The following is a 19,957-nucleotide window of genomic DNA, read 5'->3' as shown; positions in this document are numbered from 1 at the left end:
AGTGTGAGAATGGTGTAAAATTTCATTCAATGACTCACATTTTTCTGCTGGTTATATGCTGATCAAAATTCAATAAAATTACTGACCCTAGACTTTTCCTATTAAAAATAATTTATTTTTCAGAAAGGAAGGTTATACCTACTTTTACATTTTTATTTGTCTATACATATAAATAAGAGAAAATTTAGGAGTTAGTATTTTTATTACAATTTAATTAATACTTAATCAATAAAAATAAATAATTTTATATTATTAAATATAATTTTATTTTATTAAAAATATTAATAATATTTAATTAATATCTATAAATTATAAAAGAGTAAATGCCCAAAATGGTCCTTCAAATTCAAATCGGTGTTCAATTCAGTCCTTTAATTTTCTAAATGACCAAATAAATCCCTAAAATTCAGAAACGTGCGTCCCGTTAGTCCCTCCCAGAATTGTCGTCTTAACGTTGCTGATGTGGAACGTTAACTGCCATGTGGGCGTTCCAGCTGGATGCTGATGTGTGCCAAGGTTGAATTTGTTTCAAATTGGTATCTGGAATTGCGTAATATTACCCAAATTAGTCCATTGCAATTATAAAACCCTAATTTTCATGTCTTCTTCGATTCTGCTTCTCTTCTCCGACTCTCCTTCTCTTCTGTTCGACATCTCTTCTTCGCCGTAAAATCCAAATTGATTTCTTGTCTGTGTGAGTGATGATGGGTGGTGGCAAGAAAAGCCAAAGTAGCTCAAGTAGGAACAACGCCGCAGGCAGACCTTATGGCAACAAAGGAATGCGAAATAGGGGAGGTAAGAACGGTGTTTTCTGTTATTGCGGGCTTCGAACGGTGATGAAGCACTCAACAACTGCAGAAAATCCTGGTAGACCATTTTATGGTTGTCCGAACTATGAGGTAAGGTTATGGCTGTGAAGAAAATGTTAAGATGGTTTGAGTTTGAGTTTGGATTCACCTGCATTTTTTACTTTGCAGTATGGAATTCACTGTAATTTTTTTCGCTGGGCTGATGGGTGTGAAGATCAAGTTTCTGCAGCACCCATTCCACTAGAAGTTTTGCATGAGTTAAGTTGGAGGATGACAACCTTGGAGAGTGATGTTAGGACCGTGAAGATGATGACAATGATGCTGCTGGCTTTTGTTGTTACTTTTGGTGTGTGTTTAGGCTTTAGTTTGTTGGGTTTTATATTCAACAAATGATGATAATGTTATAAAATTTTAAATTTCTTAAGTTGTATGTAATGTCTTGATGAAGATGGAATGAAATGAAATGAAACACTAATTTGACATGAGTTCAACTCTTGATGCTGCACTTATTCTGCTAAAAATTGTATTCAACTAAACCAGAAAGAGATAAATCACAACATGAACTAAACCAAAAACTTCATTAATTTAAGATAACTAATACCGAAACAAGTGTTGTTTGTGCTAAAGCACATTGTGCATAACATAGTATCACAACCCAAAGCATCATAGGCCATAACAACATTCAAAGGCCATACATACAAGTTTGATAGGTTACATTAAAAAAAGGCAGAATTCTTTAAGCATAACATTCAGCTACAACAACATGAACTCAAAAAGCCACCACACTTTGTGCTGGTTAGACAGTTTTCCTTGGTGGGTTGGATCCTGGATTTGAAACAAATTTCAAGAAGGAGGCAAGTTTTTCAGAGGTTGCTGCACTAGCTCCCTGAATAGTCTCTCTTGAAATCTCAGTTGGATGTGGAGCAGCCGCAGCAGTAGCAGCAGTGGATGAAGTTGTCCTCTTGACAGGGAGTTTGTCTATGCGTCTCTCACATTTAGTTCTCAGATGGCCTTTCTTTGCAGTCTTTGTAGTCTTTACAGCCTATGATATCAACAACAACAATACAAGAGTCATTATATGGATTTGTTTGTTTCCAGATTTATCAATAGCAACAATATCAATAACAACAATACCTTAGTTGCAGGTTCTTGTTCAGCTCCTAGACCCCCTTCAGCAGCAACTTCTGTTTGAGTATCAATTTGTCCTCCTTCAGCCCCAACCTCACATTCTTCAGTAACAACCTCACCTTTGTTACCTTTAGAACCAGTGTCACCCTTATCTGCAGCATCTTCAACAGCCTTTGCAGCAGCTGCTAGCTCATCAGCCTTTTGTTTCTTTGATATTCTACAACTCCTTGTTGTGTGACCAACATCCCCACATGTCCTGCATGTGAATTTGCCATATTTTCTCTTCAATTTTGTTGTTGTGCGCTCTTGGCTCCCCCGAACAGGTGCCTCATGTTGATCTTTTTTTCTTGCATAATGTGATGGCCTGCCACGGGGTTTGCTCCTTACAGGAGGTAAGCAATGGAGGTATTCTGATGTTTCCCACAACTGTTGGCCTCTTACCGGGTTGATATGGTACTCATAAGTCTTGTTGTATGAGCCCATTGTTAGCCATGCATGGACATAATTCTCAGGTCTACCATTCATGACTGAAATCGCAGCTATTGCATGACGACAAGGTAACCCTACCACATAAAAAATTTGAGTAACTAAGTGTCTTGATAGGTATACTACGGTGCAATTACACAAAAAAATAAAAACAATCAAACAAAATAGTACTTACCCGATAACTGCCAAGACCTGCAGCTACATGTTTGGTTTCCCAAATCAACCACCACATTATGTGGTTCACCATGCACTTCAAACATCACTTCAGCCGCATCTCCAGACCACATTGGTGTATAGTACCTGCTGTAATGCCTTTCCTTTGCAAGTCTACTTTGTTGAATCGGAGGTAAGTATCCCATATGGCTAGAGAGTTTCAGTTTGTTCCTTGCCATACTAGTCATGGCATACCTCCTAACCTCCTCCAGTAAAGTCAAGACGGGCTTACATCTGTATGGTTTGGTGGCAGCGTTGAACACCTCACACATGTTGTTGCAGACATTGTCAACCTTTGGAAAGTCCTTGTAGTGAGCCCTGGTCCATGCCTGCCTAGGAAACTTGTCTAAATATGCCCACGCCTTCTCATTCACCCTCTTTATAGACTGCATATGTCCGTTGAATTCCTGGACAGTCATGGCTAACACACTTCCAAAGCAAACTCTTCAAGTGTGAGTCCTTCCATTGTTTCTGAAAGTTTTGCCAAAGGTGCCACGCACAGAAGCGGTGATGCGCACCTGGCATAACTTCACGCAATGCTGGGATTAAACCCTACAAGATAACAAAGTAGTCACCTAAAAACCTGAGCAAATAACAGATTCTTAATTTTTACCAGATATATAATAATAAATTGAAAAACAGGTTCTATTTTGAACTTATGCGCTTAAGGATTCTTAAATTCTGCAATTGCCATAACAATAGTATATAGGTTACCATATACTGAAATTCTTAAATTCTTAAATTCTGCAATTCTCCAAAATAGTCCTTCAGATTTGGTTCATTAATCCAAAATGGTCCTTCAAATAATTTATCGTGCATCTAATTAAAGCATATAGGTTAGGTTACCTTCTGCATATCAGAGATGAAGCACCAACCATGCTCTGTCTGATCTCCAATGTCTTTCTGCAAGAGCTCCAAGAACCACTTCCAGTTGTCTTTGTTCTCAATATGAACAATTGCCCATGCAATTGGATACACATGATTGTTCGCATCCTGACCCATGGCGCACAGCAGCCATCCTCCATAATAGGTCTTCAAAAAAGCCCCATCAAGTCCTATCAAGGGTCTGCAGCCACCCACAAAACCTTTCTTGCATCCATGCAAACACACATAAAACCTTTCGAAGACACCTTCTCTGTTAGGCATTGGACTGACACCTAACTTGACAGTTGAGCCCGGATTAGACCTCAACAGCTCCTCCGCATAATCTCTGAGTTTAGCATACTCAGCAGCTTCATCACCCCTCACTATTTTTCTTGCATCACCCAAAGCTCTTGTAATTGTAGTCCTAGACAGTTGTATTCCAGTTTTTGCTTTAAAGTAATTAAAGACCTTACTGTGTCTAAAAGCTGGGAGCTTCCTAATCTTCTTAACAAGTATGTCAGTTACCCAAGACCTAGTTGCACATCTATTCTTGAAAGTTCTCTCACATGTATGATCATCATTAAAGGTCTTAATCTGCCAACATCCATTCGGTTTGCTATAAGAACAAAACACCATCCAGGGACAATCTTCATTCTTGCATACCACCCTACATCTAGTAGTATCATTTTTCTTGTACCTTACACCCCTACCCTCTTGCAATGTATAATTTCTAACCCCTTTCTTAAAGGCATCCCTAGTGGTAAACTCCATACCTAGCTCTAATCTCACATGTCCAAACTTGGCAGCATCATTGAAGATGGGATTCGCAGCTGGGTCTGCTTCATCTTCAGAGTCTGGTGGAGTCTTCAGTTCATCAGACTTCCAGCTATCATCAGAGAAAGATACTGCCATACAAATTTATACATTACATCACCAACAGAAACAGAATAAAATCAATACATATGCACATTAATTATAATATGCGGTACATACATTGCAAGTTTTCTTCGTTCTCATCATCATCTACCTCCTTTTCATAATCAGATGCATCCATTGATGGGGGACGAGAAGTATCTTCATCATTAACAACCTTTTTCTTGCCTCTGTCTTTGTCACTGGCAGTCTTCCTTTTTCTCCTATCACTGCTAGAACTAACATCATTATTGTTGTCACTGCTTGAGTCGAGAGAGTCAAGTGGCATGTGTGGCTTGTATAAACTGTCCTCTGCAGACTCATAAGAATCAGATGAGCTATCAACATTCAACTGAACTGGCTCCTTGCTTGCTTGTTTTCTCCAGCCTTGTGATCTTGTGATATACCTTCTAGGTATTTTGGTAGACGTGTTGAATTTAAAGTTAATAGGCTTGGATTGTTTCTTTGATGCGCTGTTTTTTTTAATTTGTGCATTCTTGGTTGAAGGAGTGGGTTGAGACCAAACTTTTTGAGACACAGGTTTGGATGTAATGGGATTTGGTTGGGATAGAGATTTAGGGGACTTCGCCTGTGAACATGATTTGTCTCCATTAAAATTATTGGCAGTTGAACTTCGTGTACTGAGCTTCGAGGGAGTGGGCTGGGGGGCAGTGGGCTGGGGGGCAGTGGGCTGGGGAGCAACGGGCTGTGTTGGGAGGCAGTGGAGATGGGGCAGTGGGTAGTGGACAGTGGACTTGGTGCAGTGGATTTCAGTTCAACTGGGATAAAGGTAACTGGTTCTTCAAGTTGACTTAATATTATGCTGGTTTTCTTCACAGATTCAACACCTTCTACTATATCTTCTTCCATGCCTTCCATTCCGACCTTCTGGCCTTTAGCACCATCCTCCTCAGACAAATTCATTACATCAATTATCTCAGGAATCGAAGTTCCGTGCTCAAAATAGATGTGGATGACGTTGTTATTCTCATGGCAGTGCTTGATCATATCAACAAGGTCCTGGTCCACTTTCAATCTCCTAAGACCAAATTCCAACACATGTTTAGGCTCCAGATACTAACATGCTTCAGCCTTATCATACCCCAACTCTTTATAATAACCTGTTACCGCAAACACGTCAAGATAGTCTTCATCAACTCCAACCCATTCATCATACAAGTCAGAAGTGTAGATAAAATTTTCCCTAGGATCTGTCTCAAACGCTCCACCATGGTGGAAAACAAGTCTCAATCGATCAGGCATCTGAAGTTTACAGCACAATGCACAAAACAGACAGGATTATTCATTTTGTCGCAAAACAGCCATATTGCAAAGAACTAGAAATCAAACTATATTTGTAATAAGGATGCATATAACTTAAACAAGATTATGATTTATGTGGTTACTTCCTACTGACTATAACTTAAACAAGATTATGATTTATGTGGTTACAAGTTTCATATTAGAAACCCTAAACCCTAACATTTGCGCCATCAACAACCACAACATTCTAAACCACTCCCTTACATATACAACAACGCATTCACACATAAGTATCAACAACCCTCAATGAAAACCAAAAAAATGGAAGAGAATGATCAAGTCGAACTGTTACCTCTCACCGTCGGCAGTGTACGAAGGTGATGCTTCGTCGATGACTTCTTCACTGACCGGAGAGAACAGATGCTAAGGATGATCCTCGCCGATGAAATGTTGAGTGGGAAGTATGGGAGAATGAAGGGACGTAGGAGAAGAGAAAGGTTTTCTGAAATTTTGGTGGGAAACGTTGAAGTGGAAGGGGGGACCAACAACAATTGTTTATTCAAAGGGGGAGAATACGTTATTTCAAACGACGTCGTTTTACAGGTTTAGGGCACCCACAACTCAAACGACGTCGTTTAATAGAATGCCCACATGGCAGTTAACGTTCCACATCAGCAACGTTAAGACGGCAATTCTGGGAGGGACTAACGGGGACGCACGTTTCTGAATTTTAGGGATTTATTTGGTCATTTAGAAAATTAAAGGACTGAATTGAACACCGATTTGAATTTGAGGGACCATTTTGGACATTTACTCAATTATAAAATCTGCTTGTCTAACACTGTTCTATAAATAAACTATTAAATGAATAGGTGTCTGATTATTTTATTTTATATTTTCTTTTATCTTATGTTAGCCATCCCAGCTAGTGAGAGTGTGAGTCAGACATTATTGTTGTTATTGTATAATTTCTGATTTTAAAAGTAATGCTTTTGTCATAAGTACTGTACGTGTTTATTATACTAAACTTAGTTGTTTACCTACTTTATAAATTATTTTATAAATTCTCTTTTGGTCAGTAATTACTCTCTTTTTTCTGTCATTGGTCAGGATTTTTTTTTGAAGAAATACTTTTTTTTTCCGACAATAAGCGCAGACAATAAGCAACAATAATGCAACACGGTAGTACACTAACAATATCTAACGAAGAAAACCAATTTAGATTGGTATATTGGTTAGAGAAAGTATGGAAAACGAACGAGGGAGGTAAACAATGTAAATGATGGAATAAAAAAAATGGAATAAATTTTTTTATTAATTAATTATTAATTATTTTAGATTTTTAAATTTAAAAAATAAAAATTTTAAATTAAACTAAATCAGTTATATTCATTATCACGCTAATTTTTTTTTTATTCGTAAATTCTGGTATACAGAGTAATCTAATCGTTGTTTTACTTTTTTTTATTTCCGGTCAGATACCGTTCAGATTCTAGCCGACGCTGCCCAGCCCTCAGCCGACGCTGCCCAACCTCTTTACGAATGTCCGATCGCTCCACACAAGCCCCGGACATCCTTCTTCGTGCTGCCCAACCGCCACTGGCCGTGCATCCTCTCTCGTAGTCCACTGCCGCCTAGACACCAGCCGTAGCTGCCCATCCTTCAGCCGACAGTGTCACTTTCTGCGACAAATTTGAACAACATATGTTGTCATACGCGGCTGCATTTTGGTACGTTCATCACCCCTTACGTGGAGTAAAGGAAACTTGATCCTGGTTGCTGGTTTTGTTCATTCATCTCTTTCTTCTTTTACTTCAATTGCGAGTTTAAGATGGTCATTTTAGTAGGTATGTGGATAGTTATTTTAATTCTTATGTGGATAATTATTTTGATTGGATTGGGTTTAGTTATCTATAATTAAAATATGTTGGATGCTCATTAGGTATGCGGATGATTATTTTTATCCTTAAATGGATGGTTATTTTTACTATGGGTGTGGAGCGCCAGTAGTGGCATATGGCAAGCCAAGCAGTGATAGTTAAGTGGAATGATTATTGATGAAGATGGAGGTGGCAGTCGGTTGGAAAAAAAAGAGGATATTGGAATGAAATGCTTTGGTAAATTAAGGTTTGGGATGGTTATTTTTTTTAGAATAACTAATTGGATTTGTTTATTTTAGGTAATTTGTAGAGTATTTTTTATTTTTTACATGTATTGTATTAAATCTGCAGCCTATTATTTATATTGTTTAGATTTCTTATTGTCTCTTAGCGGAGTTTAGTGGTTAATTTACTAATCTATTTAAATAAATGTTAAGAATTTAAATTTCGTTTTGAATATATAGCAACCCACTAGTCAATAATAAATTTTTAAATAAAATTTTAATTTACAATAAATTAATTTTTAACCCAACAAATAACTGAAACCAAAAAAAAATATCTAATGGAGTAAAATCCACTTTAGCCCTTATTAATATTAACTAGTGTTTTCTAATAAAAAAAAAATATTTTTCAATTTTTGTCTATCTACTATTCTGGTAGACAACTAAGATCCTCTATGAGAATCACCATCAACTGTTATACGTGCAGGATTGTGTTATTAAGTGTTGAAAGTAATTCTTAGTTCTTACTGAAAGTCTTAATTATCTAATGGAATGAATATATAAACGTCAGAGAATCATTTTATGTTCATTTGAAAACGCTAAGTTCTTTAGACACATAATTAGAAACTGGGATGGAGTTTTTCTCATATATCTAATGCATTCTCTAGCTCTTGTCAAGCATGCACAATGCATTGGAGAGCCACATCCCCAATTTCACGTCCAGAGCTCTACAGGGAATAAACCACCGTTTTCAAAAAAAGTGGGAGTGTAGTTAAAATTAAAGAGCAGTTATTGAGATTGGAATTATATGGATACAGATGATGACTGCATTGAGTGTGTTGTTGATGTATTACTGGTTAGTCCTAATGTTGGAATAGAAGCTACAGAAAAATCCAAATTGGAAGCTAAGTGGCTCTTTTTTAAATAATAAAAAAAAAGGTTAGGGAGAAATTTGGTTAAAAATTATTTGTACATCTAGCATTTCTAATAAATTAAAATCACATTAAGTTCATGCTTACAACATAAATTAGTTATCTTATTTTATATAATTCCTAAAATACTTAGAATCTAAGATGACAAAAACTTCAGTGTGTTAATAAAAAGTAAAAAAGAGTGTAAATTTTTCTTTTTTACTATTTTGCACGGCTTTTTTAGCGAATAATTATGTCCATGAAGCAAATATTTATGGCACGGTAGAGAAATTGTTAGTCTCTTAAAAAGTTGCATAGAAGGTGAAAATAGATGGTGGACATTTTTCAGGAATGTTTAAATTGATTATTAACTATTTTTATTTAGAATTAATTAGCAAAAGTTCTACCAAGTGGCAAGTGTTCTTATTTTTTAAAAATATGAAAAGTAATACGTTTTAATATATGTAAAATGTATTTAAAGTACAACAAAAAAAAAAGTAAATTTTGAATAATAAATTTTTTAACAAATATTATTATTTTTTGTGTTTCTGAAACTTATCCAGGGAGATTCAATTTTTTATTCAATGGGAAAAGTTTTGCATTCATGCAAACTGGAAATGTGTGCCAACCCGGAATTATGCCACGTTGAAAAACAACTTAATGTACCTTTTGACTTCAACATTTGGGTTGGGGCTATAAGTCCACAATATTGTTGTCAAAAACTGCAATGATAATAACTTTATTTGTTTACAAAATTATTTTAGTCCAAATATTATTGAGTATACTACCTACCCTTGGTGACTTGGTGCCTTGCCCCTTCATATTTTCAAATGGAATAAAGTATGGTTTTTGTTGTTAAGATTTGGAATAAGTTTTATTGTGTTTTTAATATTTAAATTATTTTATTTATATTTTTAATGTTTAAAAAAAGTGATTTAATATTATTTTATTATTAAATATATTAATAAATTAGATTGTATTTTTTAATTTATTTGATGTATTTATTTTTAATTAGTCTCATTTGAATGTGTTTGATTTTAATATTATACTTATTATTTGTGTTTAGTTTCAATTATTTTTCAGAATAAATCATTAATTTTGTCCCAAAAATATGTATCCTAACTTTAAAAAATTCTCGAAGAAATCAGTGTACCGACCATCAATTTCTCTGCAACCTTTGAACCCAATTGCATCTGCTAACTCTCTTCCAATTCTGAACCGATCATATATCGGAACACCGCTTCCGAATTCCCATTTCATTGTGGAAGCTACGAAGCGAAGCTCGTGTGCGTGAAGCTTCACCGATGAATCGGGAAACCCTGGTGGAGGTTTCATGAGATCAGATTCCGTTAAATCATTCCCTTGACTCTGTCTCTGTCTTGGTCCTTTATCAAAGTAGGCCAATGAAAACGGATAGACGATCCAGTATTGCATGGATTTGATGCCGAGTTTTCGAGTTATGTTGGGTAGCCAGTGTTGGAAATCGAAGAACACGATCTGCGGGTTTAGCTCTTGAAGGAGAAGCTCGATGTCGTTCTCTGTTTGATCCATGGCTGTGGCGATCAGAGGAAAAAGAGAGAAGGGAACGTCAGAAGTGGTTTCAGCATCACGGGGAAGGCCATGGACATGAGGAACAGTGATGGGGATGAAGGTGATGAGGTGTGGGTGAAGGTTTAGGTGTTGAAGCTTTGAGATTGTTGTTCTCGGGACGAAGAAGGAGATTCTGTGGCCTCTCTTTGCAAGTTTGTTTGAGAAGTGAAGAAATGGGGTGTAGTGTCCCATGGCAAACCATGGAAATATGGCTATGTGTACTGGAGGAGGAGGAGATGCTTGTTCCATGGCTGCCATTGACGTGTGTGTGGATTGCAGAGAAGTATATAAAACAAAATTTGGTTTTTGAGTTTCGAGGTGCTTCAACTTTCTCCGAAAATATTAGGTGATCTGTCTAATCTGTCCAAATGTGTAGTATTTTTTTTAACAATGCTAGGATGCCAACAATTTTTATGATTGTTAGCCATCAACTAGTCATCAATAATAATTTGATGGTGTGAGATTGGTGTGAGATTTCATCTAATGGCTCACCTTCCTTTGCTGGTTACATGCTAGCTAAAATTCAATAAAACTGTTAACCCCTAAACTTTTTCATTTTTTTTGTGACTGTCCAAATGTGTAGTATGATATTTAAAAATTGAGTAAAATGATAAAATATTAAAATTCCACACCAACCTCCAACAATTGCTCAAAATAATAATCTATCTTTTATTAATTGAAAAATAATATTGTGACTTCTAATGATTAATTTTATTAAATATTTTATTTTATTTTATTTTAAAAAAAACATTGAATACTATTAGATTTATTGTCATAATTAGTATTTGATGTTAGCGATAGATTTATCAATAAATTTACTGATAAATATAGTAATAAATTCATTGAGTAAAAAAATTATTATTTGATTAAATTTTTTAACAATAAATCTACCGATATTATTTAAAAAAAATTGGCGCGACAAAGCTAATAAAATATCGGTAATATTAGAAAAAAAATCGTCAAAATTTATTTTATTTAGTATTTATTAATTATCGCAACAATTAATAAAAGTTAAATAAAATATGTTATTACTATTTTTGGTTAATTTATTGAAATTCACATGGTGATCACAATTGTATATAGCTTCGGAATTACGAGAATTAAATTTAGATTTGCAATTATTTAAAGAATGAGTACTAGAGTCAGATTCTAAACATGATGGAGTAATATGATTGTATTTAGAAATAGCAGAATCAGAATTAAGACATAATGGGTGCTTAACAGTTAAATTCACAAATTGAACACAATTATAAATACATTTGGAATTTAGAGAATTCAAGTTAGATTTGCAAGAAATTAAAGTAGTGTTCTTGTCAGAATTGCTATTATTGCATTTCACAGTTTGGTCTTTATTACAAGAGGCTGCTAAAATAGTTTATTGTCATTTTGTTGTGCACATGTACTGTAATTGACAGAAAAAAAAATAAGAATTACAATTATTAAAATTTACAGAAAACAACAAACATTTCTTTATCATCATTTTTAGTAGAAATAGATTTTGGTATAATAAGCTAATTAAAGACATAAATTTCATTGTTAAATTTGCCTTGTAGGAAAATGTTCCTGGAATCTTGATCACGAATAATACTTGTAAGTGTGTTTGGCAAAGGTGTTATAAGAGCAGAAGTACGTTTATCCTTTTTGAAAGCTTCAATTTTTGATTTGGCAAATTTTTGATTCATAAACGCAGAAGTGATTTTACTTTTAAAACTACGTTTATAAGATAAATCACTTTAACACAAACTTATTTTTTATCAAAATTAAATTTGCAAAATTAATTTTATTCAAACTACTGTTTATAAACTATAATCCAAACACACACATAGTGTTTAGGCCAAAACTCAAAAAAGACAGGATTATCTTCGGCAAATCTTGAAACACTTAAAAGATTTTGAATTATTTCAGACACATGTAAAAGATTCAACAATTTAAAAGAAACAAGATTATTTTTATCAACTAAAATAGAAAAGCCTTGATTTTGAATAGAGATATTTTTACCATTACCTACAAATAATTTATCTGAATCTGAGTTGCTTTGTGAGGAGAATAGCAAATTTGAGGCATCATCAGTAAAATGAAAAGATTCTGCTTCACCAACCGAAAAAGTACCCATTCAAAACATAACAAATCTGATATAACCAGTTAACCACTGTAATTTTCAGACAATTCATCAATAATTGTTTAAATATGATCATTTAATTTTTATATAACTCAGTAACCAATTGCAAAAAGTGAGTCAACTAGATTTCTAAATTTTACCAAATAATGGGTAATAGTATTATACTACTATTCATACCCTTAATAAAATCATTGGCTTAGATTGTTACTGTTGGAAAACTCAACACAGGTTTAAATCAAGAACCTGTCTAACAGCGGAAGCACTAAAAATAATTTTTCTACAACCTGTGCAATTAATGGGCAACACCAAAGATACTCCAAGCAGCAAATATAATGGCAGAAAATTAAATAATCAGATACCAGAATTTTAATGTGGGAAAACCCCCAAAAGAGGACAAAAAACCTACGGGACCTAGTCCAGAACAATCTTCCACTATCAGAATAATGGGTACACAATCATTCTTCCTAGTAACACTAGGGCATCTCAGCAATCAACAAAATACATCACCAAAACTGGTGGAATCAACATAAACCCTCCACAAAGTGGGTATCTCAAATCAGGCAAAAGAGAAGGCAAATCAACTAGCAAGTTATATCCTAATGTTCATCTCTATACCAGGAATAACATACTAAAATTTCATAAGAAATGGAGCAAGTTTACCAAATCAATGTGATCAAAGTTGACAAAGCTCTTTTCCCCAATTTTCTTCTTTTCTCACACCGAAACCCTACTGCTTCTTTTCTTTCATTCAAAAATGAATGAGGCTTCCTAATCTCTCTCTTTTTCTCCCGTGGCAATTAGCCACTTTCTTTCTTTATTTCCTTTTTTTTTGTTTTAAAAGTTGTGGGCCCCACTTGGTTGGGGACCTACCAACAAATTTTCCCTTCACCAACTCAAGTGGGGATAGGCTGTTCCACTAAACCTGCCTTCTCTTTGCAGAAATCAAACTTCACTGCAGGTAAACTCTTAGTCATCATATCTGAACCATTATCATCAGTATGGATCTTCTCAAGTGCATATGACTTCATCTCAAGCACTTGACGTATCCAATGATACCTCACCTCTATGTGCTTCGATCTAGAATGAAACGTCGGATTCTTGCTGAGATGGATAGCACTCTGACTGTCACAAAATAACACAAACTTCTCTTGATTGATGCCTAACTCTTGTAGAAATTTCTTCATCCACAAGAGTTCCTTAGAAGCTTCAGCAACAGCAATGTATTCTGCCTCTGTAGTAGACAAAGCAACACATTTCTGAAATCGGGATTGCTACGACACAGCTCCCCCTGTAAAAGTCATCATATATCCAAAAGTAGACTTTCTTGAATTAAGATCCCAGCTATATCCACATCTGTGTAACCATCCAACACAGGTTGGCCACTCCCAAAGCATAAACAAACGCTCGAAGTACCATTAATGTATTTGAGAATCCACTTCACTGCTTGCCAGTGTTCCTTGCCAGGATTAGAGAGAAACCGACTAACAACTCCAACGGCATGAGCAATATCCGGCCTGGTGCAAACCATAGCATACATCAAATTGCCAACTGCAGATGCATATGGAATCTTCTTCATTTCTACTTTCTCTTTCTCACTTGTAGGACATTGTTGCGAACTCAACTTGAAATGACTAGCAAGTGGAGTACTAACAGGTTTGGAATTACTCATACTAAACCTCTCTAAAACCTTCTCAATATACTTATGTTGTGACAACTACAGTTTTCCATTCTTCCTGTCACGAGTGATACTCATGCCAAGGATTTTCTTTGCAGGACCCAAATCCTTCATAACAAAGGATCTGTTCAAGTCTTTCTTAAGACTTTCAATCTTCTTAGTGTCATGACCAACAATCAACATGTCATCAACATAAAGTAAGAGGATTATAAAATCACCATCAGAGAATTTCTTAACATACACACAAGGATCAGAAGAAGTCTTACTGTACCCATGACCTTCCATGAAGGAATCAAACTTCGCGTACTACTGCCTTGGCGCTTGCTTTAGCCCATATAAGCTCTTCTTCAACTTGCATACAAGGTGCTCCTTTCCTTTAACCTCGAAACCCTCTGGTTGCTCCATATAAATTTCTTTATCTATGTCACCGTGAAGGAATGTAGTCTTCACATCAAGCTGCTCAACCTCTAAATTCAAGCTAGCCGCTAATCCAAGCACAACTTGAATAGAGGACATCTTCACAACTGAAGAGAAAATCTCCTCAAAATCAATACCTTTCTTTTGCTCAAAACCTTTCACAACCAATCGAGCTTTGTACCTTGGTCGTGAGACATTTTTATCCGCTTTCAACTTGAACACCCATTTATTCTTGAATGCTCTCTTACCCTTCGGCAACTTCACCAATTCAAAAGTATGATTCTCATGCAAGGATTTCATTTCTTCTTGCATGGCCTTCAACCAATCTTCCTTATGCTCATCAGACATAGCCTCTTGGTAGCTCTCTGGCTCCCCAATCTCAGTATTCATCACATACTCATGAGGAGAGTATTTCTGAAAAGGATGACGCTCTCTAGTAGATCTTCTCAATTCAGGCTCAACTGGTAGTTCAGGTGGAACTTCAACATCTGGCACCTCAGGTTGAGGTGTAGGTTCATCATGCAAATCATCACCATCATTATCAACTTGTACATCTCCCCCATCAACAGGAGGTCTAGTGAAAGGACCAGGTTCATCATCAACAGAGCGTCTAACAGTTACTGTTGGCTTATCTGTCTTCTCAAGATCTTCAATAGTTTGGTCTTCAAGAAAAATCACATCTCAGCTTCTAATTATCTTCTTGCTCACCGGATCCTATAATCTGTAACCAAAGTCTTCGTGACCATAACCCATGAAGATACACTGCTTTGACTTCCCATCAAGTTTAGACCTTTCATCTCTTGGAATGTGAACAAAAGCTCTGCAACCGAACACTCTCAAGTGACTATATGAGACATCTTTCCCTCTCCAAACTTTCTCTGGAACATCACCATTTAGTGGAACAGAAGGAGAAAGATTGATCAAATCTACTGCAGTCCTTATCGTTTCACCCCAAAAGGATTTAGGCAACTTTGCATGAGAGAGCATACACCTGACTCTATCATTGATAGTACGATTCATTCTCTTAGCAACTCCATTGTGTTGAGGAGTCTTAGGAACCGTCTTCTCAAGCTTGATCCCATGTCCTTTACAATACTCTTCAAACGGACCCCTGTATTCACCACCAATATTTGCTCGAACACATTTCAATTTCCTTCATGTTTCTCTTTCAACACTTGCATGAAAGTGTTTGAAGATACCGAGCACCTGGTCTTTAGATTTCAAAACAAAAGCCCACACTTTTTGAGAATAATCATCAATAAAAGTAACAAAATATGATGCACCACCTAGTGTCTTAGCATCCATAGTGCAAACATCAGTGTGAACTAAATCTAGAACATGTGATCTTCTATGAGGTCCAGAATTATGAAATGATACTCTAGCATGCTTTCCAACAAAACAATGAGTGCAAGTATTTAAAGTTGTACCTTTCACTGGAAGTGAGTGCTTCTTGGCCAAGACGCTTAGTCTTTTCTCGCTCAAGTGACTAAGACGTATATGCCACAAATCAGAAGAGGAATCATCAGCTACATTCATCTCTTCTTTGCACAACTTTACTTGCAACCGATAGAGAGTAGTGAAACTATTGTCTTCTCTAGCAACAATGAGAGCCCCTTTGGTAATCTTGCATTTTTCACTACCAAAGGAAGTGCAATACCCCTCTTGATCCAATGCCTTCACTGAAATGAGATTGAACCGCATATCTGGCGCATGCCTAACATTCTTCAACTGCAACTTGCATCACATGTTAGTTTCAAGCCACATATCACCCATACCAATGATATCACACACTCCTTTACTCCCAATTTGATCTTGCCAAAATTTCATGCCTAACATTCTTCAACTGCAACTTGCATCCCATGTTGGTTTCAAGCCACATATCACCCATACCAATGATATCACACACTCCTTTATCTCCCAATTTGATTTTGCCAAAATTTCTGACAGTATAGGAAGTGAAAAACTCACGTTTCGGAGTGACATGACATGAGGCACCAGAGTCCATAATCCAAGTGGAATCATCACAGACAAGATTCACATAATTTTCATCATATGTGATAAGAACATCTTCATAAACAATAGCAGCAGTTTCTTTATCACTATCTTTACCTTTGTCTTCATTTCTTCCCCTTGATTGTTTTCTTTTCAAGAACCTACAATACCTCTTGATATGCCCCGGTTTGCCACAATGGTGACAAATGAACTCCTTTCTTGGCTTGTACTTTCCTCTTGACTTGCTTCGACTCTCTGACATGTCAGAACTGTGATGTTTTCTACTTTGACTTCTCTCCCGTGACTCTGAAACAAGTGCTTCTGACTGTGAGGAGGCATTAGTCAAACCTCGCTCTCTTCTTCTAGCTTCTTCATTCAACATGCTCTCTTTAACCATTGCTAACGTCAACTTTTCTTTTGGAGCTGAGTTAGTCAGTGTCACAACCAGAACTTCCCAACTATCAGGCAAAGAGCTCAACAACAACAAGGCTTGCAACTCATCATTCAAAGTGATTTTATTATTTGTCAGTTGGTTCACCGTCTCCTGAAAAATACTCAAGTGCTCCGGCATTGATTTACCTTCAACATACTTCATATTGACAAGCTTCCTAATCAAGAATGCTTTGTTTTGCACATTCCTTCTCTCATATAACTCCTTCAATTTCTTCCACATCTTCTCAGCATTCGTTTCGATGTCAACATGTGGATACACACTAAGATCAAGCCATTGCCTAATCAAAGCAATTGCCTTCCGATTCAGCTTCTTCCATTCAGCATCGGATTTAGTACTTTTGGATTTATCTCCTTCTACAGGATCATACAAGTCCTTGCTATACAGCATATCTTCCATGAGGGTCTTCCAAATTGAATAATTTTGAGAATTCAATTTGACCATATTCGGTCCATGAGTATTTTTCTCCATTTAATCAGCATAGAGATAACCAACCAAAGCTCTAGATACCACTTTGTTGGGAAAACTCAACACAGGTTTAAATCAAGAACCTGTCCAATAGTGGAAGCACCAAAAATAATTTTTTCACAACCTGTGTAATTAATGGGCAACACCAAAGATACTCCAAGCAGCAAATATAATGGCAGAAAATTAAATAATCAGACACTATAATTTTAACGTGTGAAAATCCCCAAAAGAGGGACAAAAAATCTACGGGACCTAGTCCAGAACAATCTTCCACTATCAGAATAATGAGTACACAATCAGTCTTCTTAATAACACTAGGGCATCTCAACAATTAACAAAATACATCACCAAAACTGGTGGAATTAACATAAACCATCCACAAAGTAGGTATCTCAAATCAGGCAAAAGAGAAGACAAATTAACTAGCAAGTTATATCCTAATGTTCATCTCTACACCAGGAATAACATACTAAAATTTCATAAAAAATGGAACAAATTTACCAGATCAATATAATCAAAATTGACAAAGCTCTTTTCCCTAATTTTCTTCTTCTCTCACGCCGAAACCCTACTGCTTCTTTTCTTTCGTTCTGAACTAGGCTTCCTAATCTCTGTCTTTTTCTCCCGTGGCAATAAGCCACTTTCTTTTTTTATTTTATTTTATTTTATTTTCTTAAAGTTGTGGCCTCGCTGAGACCCACCAACAGTTACCAACCCTCTTGCGGTACTTCACACATGGCACTTACTAGTTACTACGTGTACAGACATCGTCGTAATCAACCTTGTTCATTTCTCTTATGTTTGCTAATTCGATCATTCATTTCTATATACTCATTTATAAATAATATTTTTCAATTAAGAATTAGCGAAACAAAGTTAAGAATTTAAATTATTATTACAGAGAGAAAAAGAAACTACAATCATCACTTTTTAAAGTATATATTATTTTTAATTCATTAAATCTTTATGATAAAATACTTTGTTATTAAAATGTAATCATTTTATTATCTTAAGTTCTTAACAAAATTCTACATATTTTTTTATTATAAAACAAAAAAGAACTACATCACAATAGAATTAGAATTAAGTATGAAGACAATAGAATTCACAAACTAAAATTATTTAAGTTAATTTGTGAGATTTTAAAGTAAATCTCTAAGTCTGTGACAGAAACTATCAACACAAGAGGACTCTAAATTTTCACTTAGTAAAAAGTTTCTAACTTTGGTATGATTTTCCCTTACCCTTCTTCCAACTTCACTCTCATCATCCATCACTGTCTTAACAGCTTTGTACACACTCTCTCGGCTAAAAAACCCATCATCTTCACCTTTTTCCACTTCAACCCCAACCTTTAATTTTCCACTCATCATCCTTGCATTCATAATATGATCAGATCCCAAACGTGGCAACAGCACAATCTGACACGTGTTCACAAGAGCCTCCGCTATGGAAGCTGAACCACAGTGTGTTATGAAGCATCCAACAGAAGGGTGCTCCAAAACCAATTGTTGCTGAACCCATCCACCGTACACAACTCCTCTTTCTTCCACTCTTTCTTTAAACCCTTCTGGTAACGCTTCTTCAATGGAATCAAACCCAACCGGTGGCTTAAGTGCTGCAAGAAACGGCAAACCGGTTTGTTCAAGACCAAGTAACAGTTCTTGAAACTGGTTTTGTTGCAACGGGGCTTCACTTCCGTAAGCGCAATAAACAACGGAACCAGGTTTGAATCCATTAAGCCATGATTCCCATTTTTTGTCCAAATCTATGTCAGATGGCTCTGGCAAAAGAGGCCCTGAGAGCAAACATGGCTTCCCAAAAACAGTTTCAATGTAATCAGCATAAAGCCCATCGATTTGTCTGCAACCTTTGAATCCTACTGCATCCGCCAGCTTTGTACCGATGTAGAACCGATCGTATAAACGAACACCGCTTCCAAACTCGATGTTTTTCCTTGATTCAACTAAGAACCGGAGTTCATGTGTATAAAACTTGAAGGAATAATCATCATCATAAGGAAACCCTGGTGGCGGTTTCTTGAGATCTTCCTCCGTTAATTCTAATCTCTTTCTTGGTCCTTCTCCGAGGTAAGCAGTCGAAATTGGATGAATTATCATGTATTGGACACTCTTGATGCCTAAGCTTCGAGCCAAATTTGGTAGCCAATGCTGGAAATCAAAGAGAATGATTTGTGGGTTTAGTTCCTTGAGGAGAAGCTCTGTGTCCTTCTCAGTGAGGTCCATGGCGGTGGCGATATGCGTGTATAGAGCAAAGGGAACGTCTGATGTGGTTTCTGCATTAAGAGGAAGGCCGTGAACGTGAGGAACGTTGATGGGGATGAAGGTGATGAGGTGTGGGAGAAGGTTTAGGTGTTGAAGCTTTGAGATTGATCTTCTTGGGACGAAGAAGGAGATTCTATGGCCTCTCTTTGCTAGCTTGTTGGAGAGGTGGAGACATGGAGTGAGGTGTCCCATGGCGAACCATGGATACATGGCTATGTGCAAAGGTGGCGGTGGAGGAGAAGAAGGAGGAGGACGCGAGGTGCATCCATGGCT

General features: G+C 36.3%; 3 protein-coding genes across 3 annotated transcripts in view; 1 reads left to right on the top strand and 2 right to left on the bottom strand.

The window, feature by feature from the left end:
• Positions 1–704: 704 nt before the first annotated feature.
• LOC110274843 (uncharacterized) lies at positions 705–1,202 on the top strand. Its single transcript, XM_021130179.1, has 2 exons — positions 705–899; positions 978–1,202. Exons 1-2 carry the CDS (start codon positions 705–707, stop codon positions 1,200–1,202), a joined length of 420 nt encoding a protein of 139 aa, XP_020985838.1.
• Positions 1,203–9,779: 8,577 nt separating this feature from the next.
• Positions 9,780–10,630, bottom strand: LOC107462280 (cyanidin 3-O-galactoside 2''-O-xylosyltransferase FGGT1). The gene has a single exon (XM_016080858.3). The coding sequence runs from the start codon at positions 10,533–10,535 to the stop codon at positions 9,780–9,782; it is 756 nt and encodes a 251-aa protein (XP_015936344.1). The 5' UTR covers positions 10,536–10,630.
• A 7,873-nt stretch (positions 10,631–18,503) lies between these two features.
• LOC107462279 (cyanidin 3-O-galactoside 2''-O-xylosyltransferase FGGT1-like) overlaps positions 18,504–19,957 on the bottom strand; it is a 4,337-nt gene continuing 2,883 nt past the window's right edge. The window contains exon 3 of the mRNA XM_016080857.3: positions 18,504–19,955. Coding sequence (XP_015936343.1) covers positions 18,542–19,955 — 1,414 coding nt within the window. The 3' untranslated portion in view covers positions 18,504–18,541. The remainder of the gene's footprint in view (positions 19,956–19,957) is intronic.

Source organism: Arachis duranensis, chromosome 8 (genome assembly GCF_000817695.3).
Source record: "Arachis duranensis cultivar V14167 chromosome 8, aradu.V14167.gnm2.J7QH, whole genome shotgun sequence".
Lineage (NCBI taxonomy): Eukaryota > Viridiplantae > Streptophyta > Magnoliopsida > Fabales > Fabaceae > Arachis > Arachis duranensis.
Note: the sequence above shows the minus strand (reverse complement) of the source record. Positions and strands in the feature narration are given on the sequence as shown.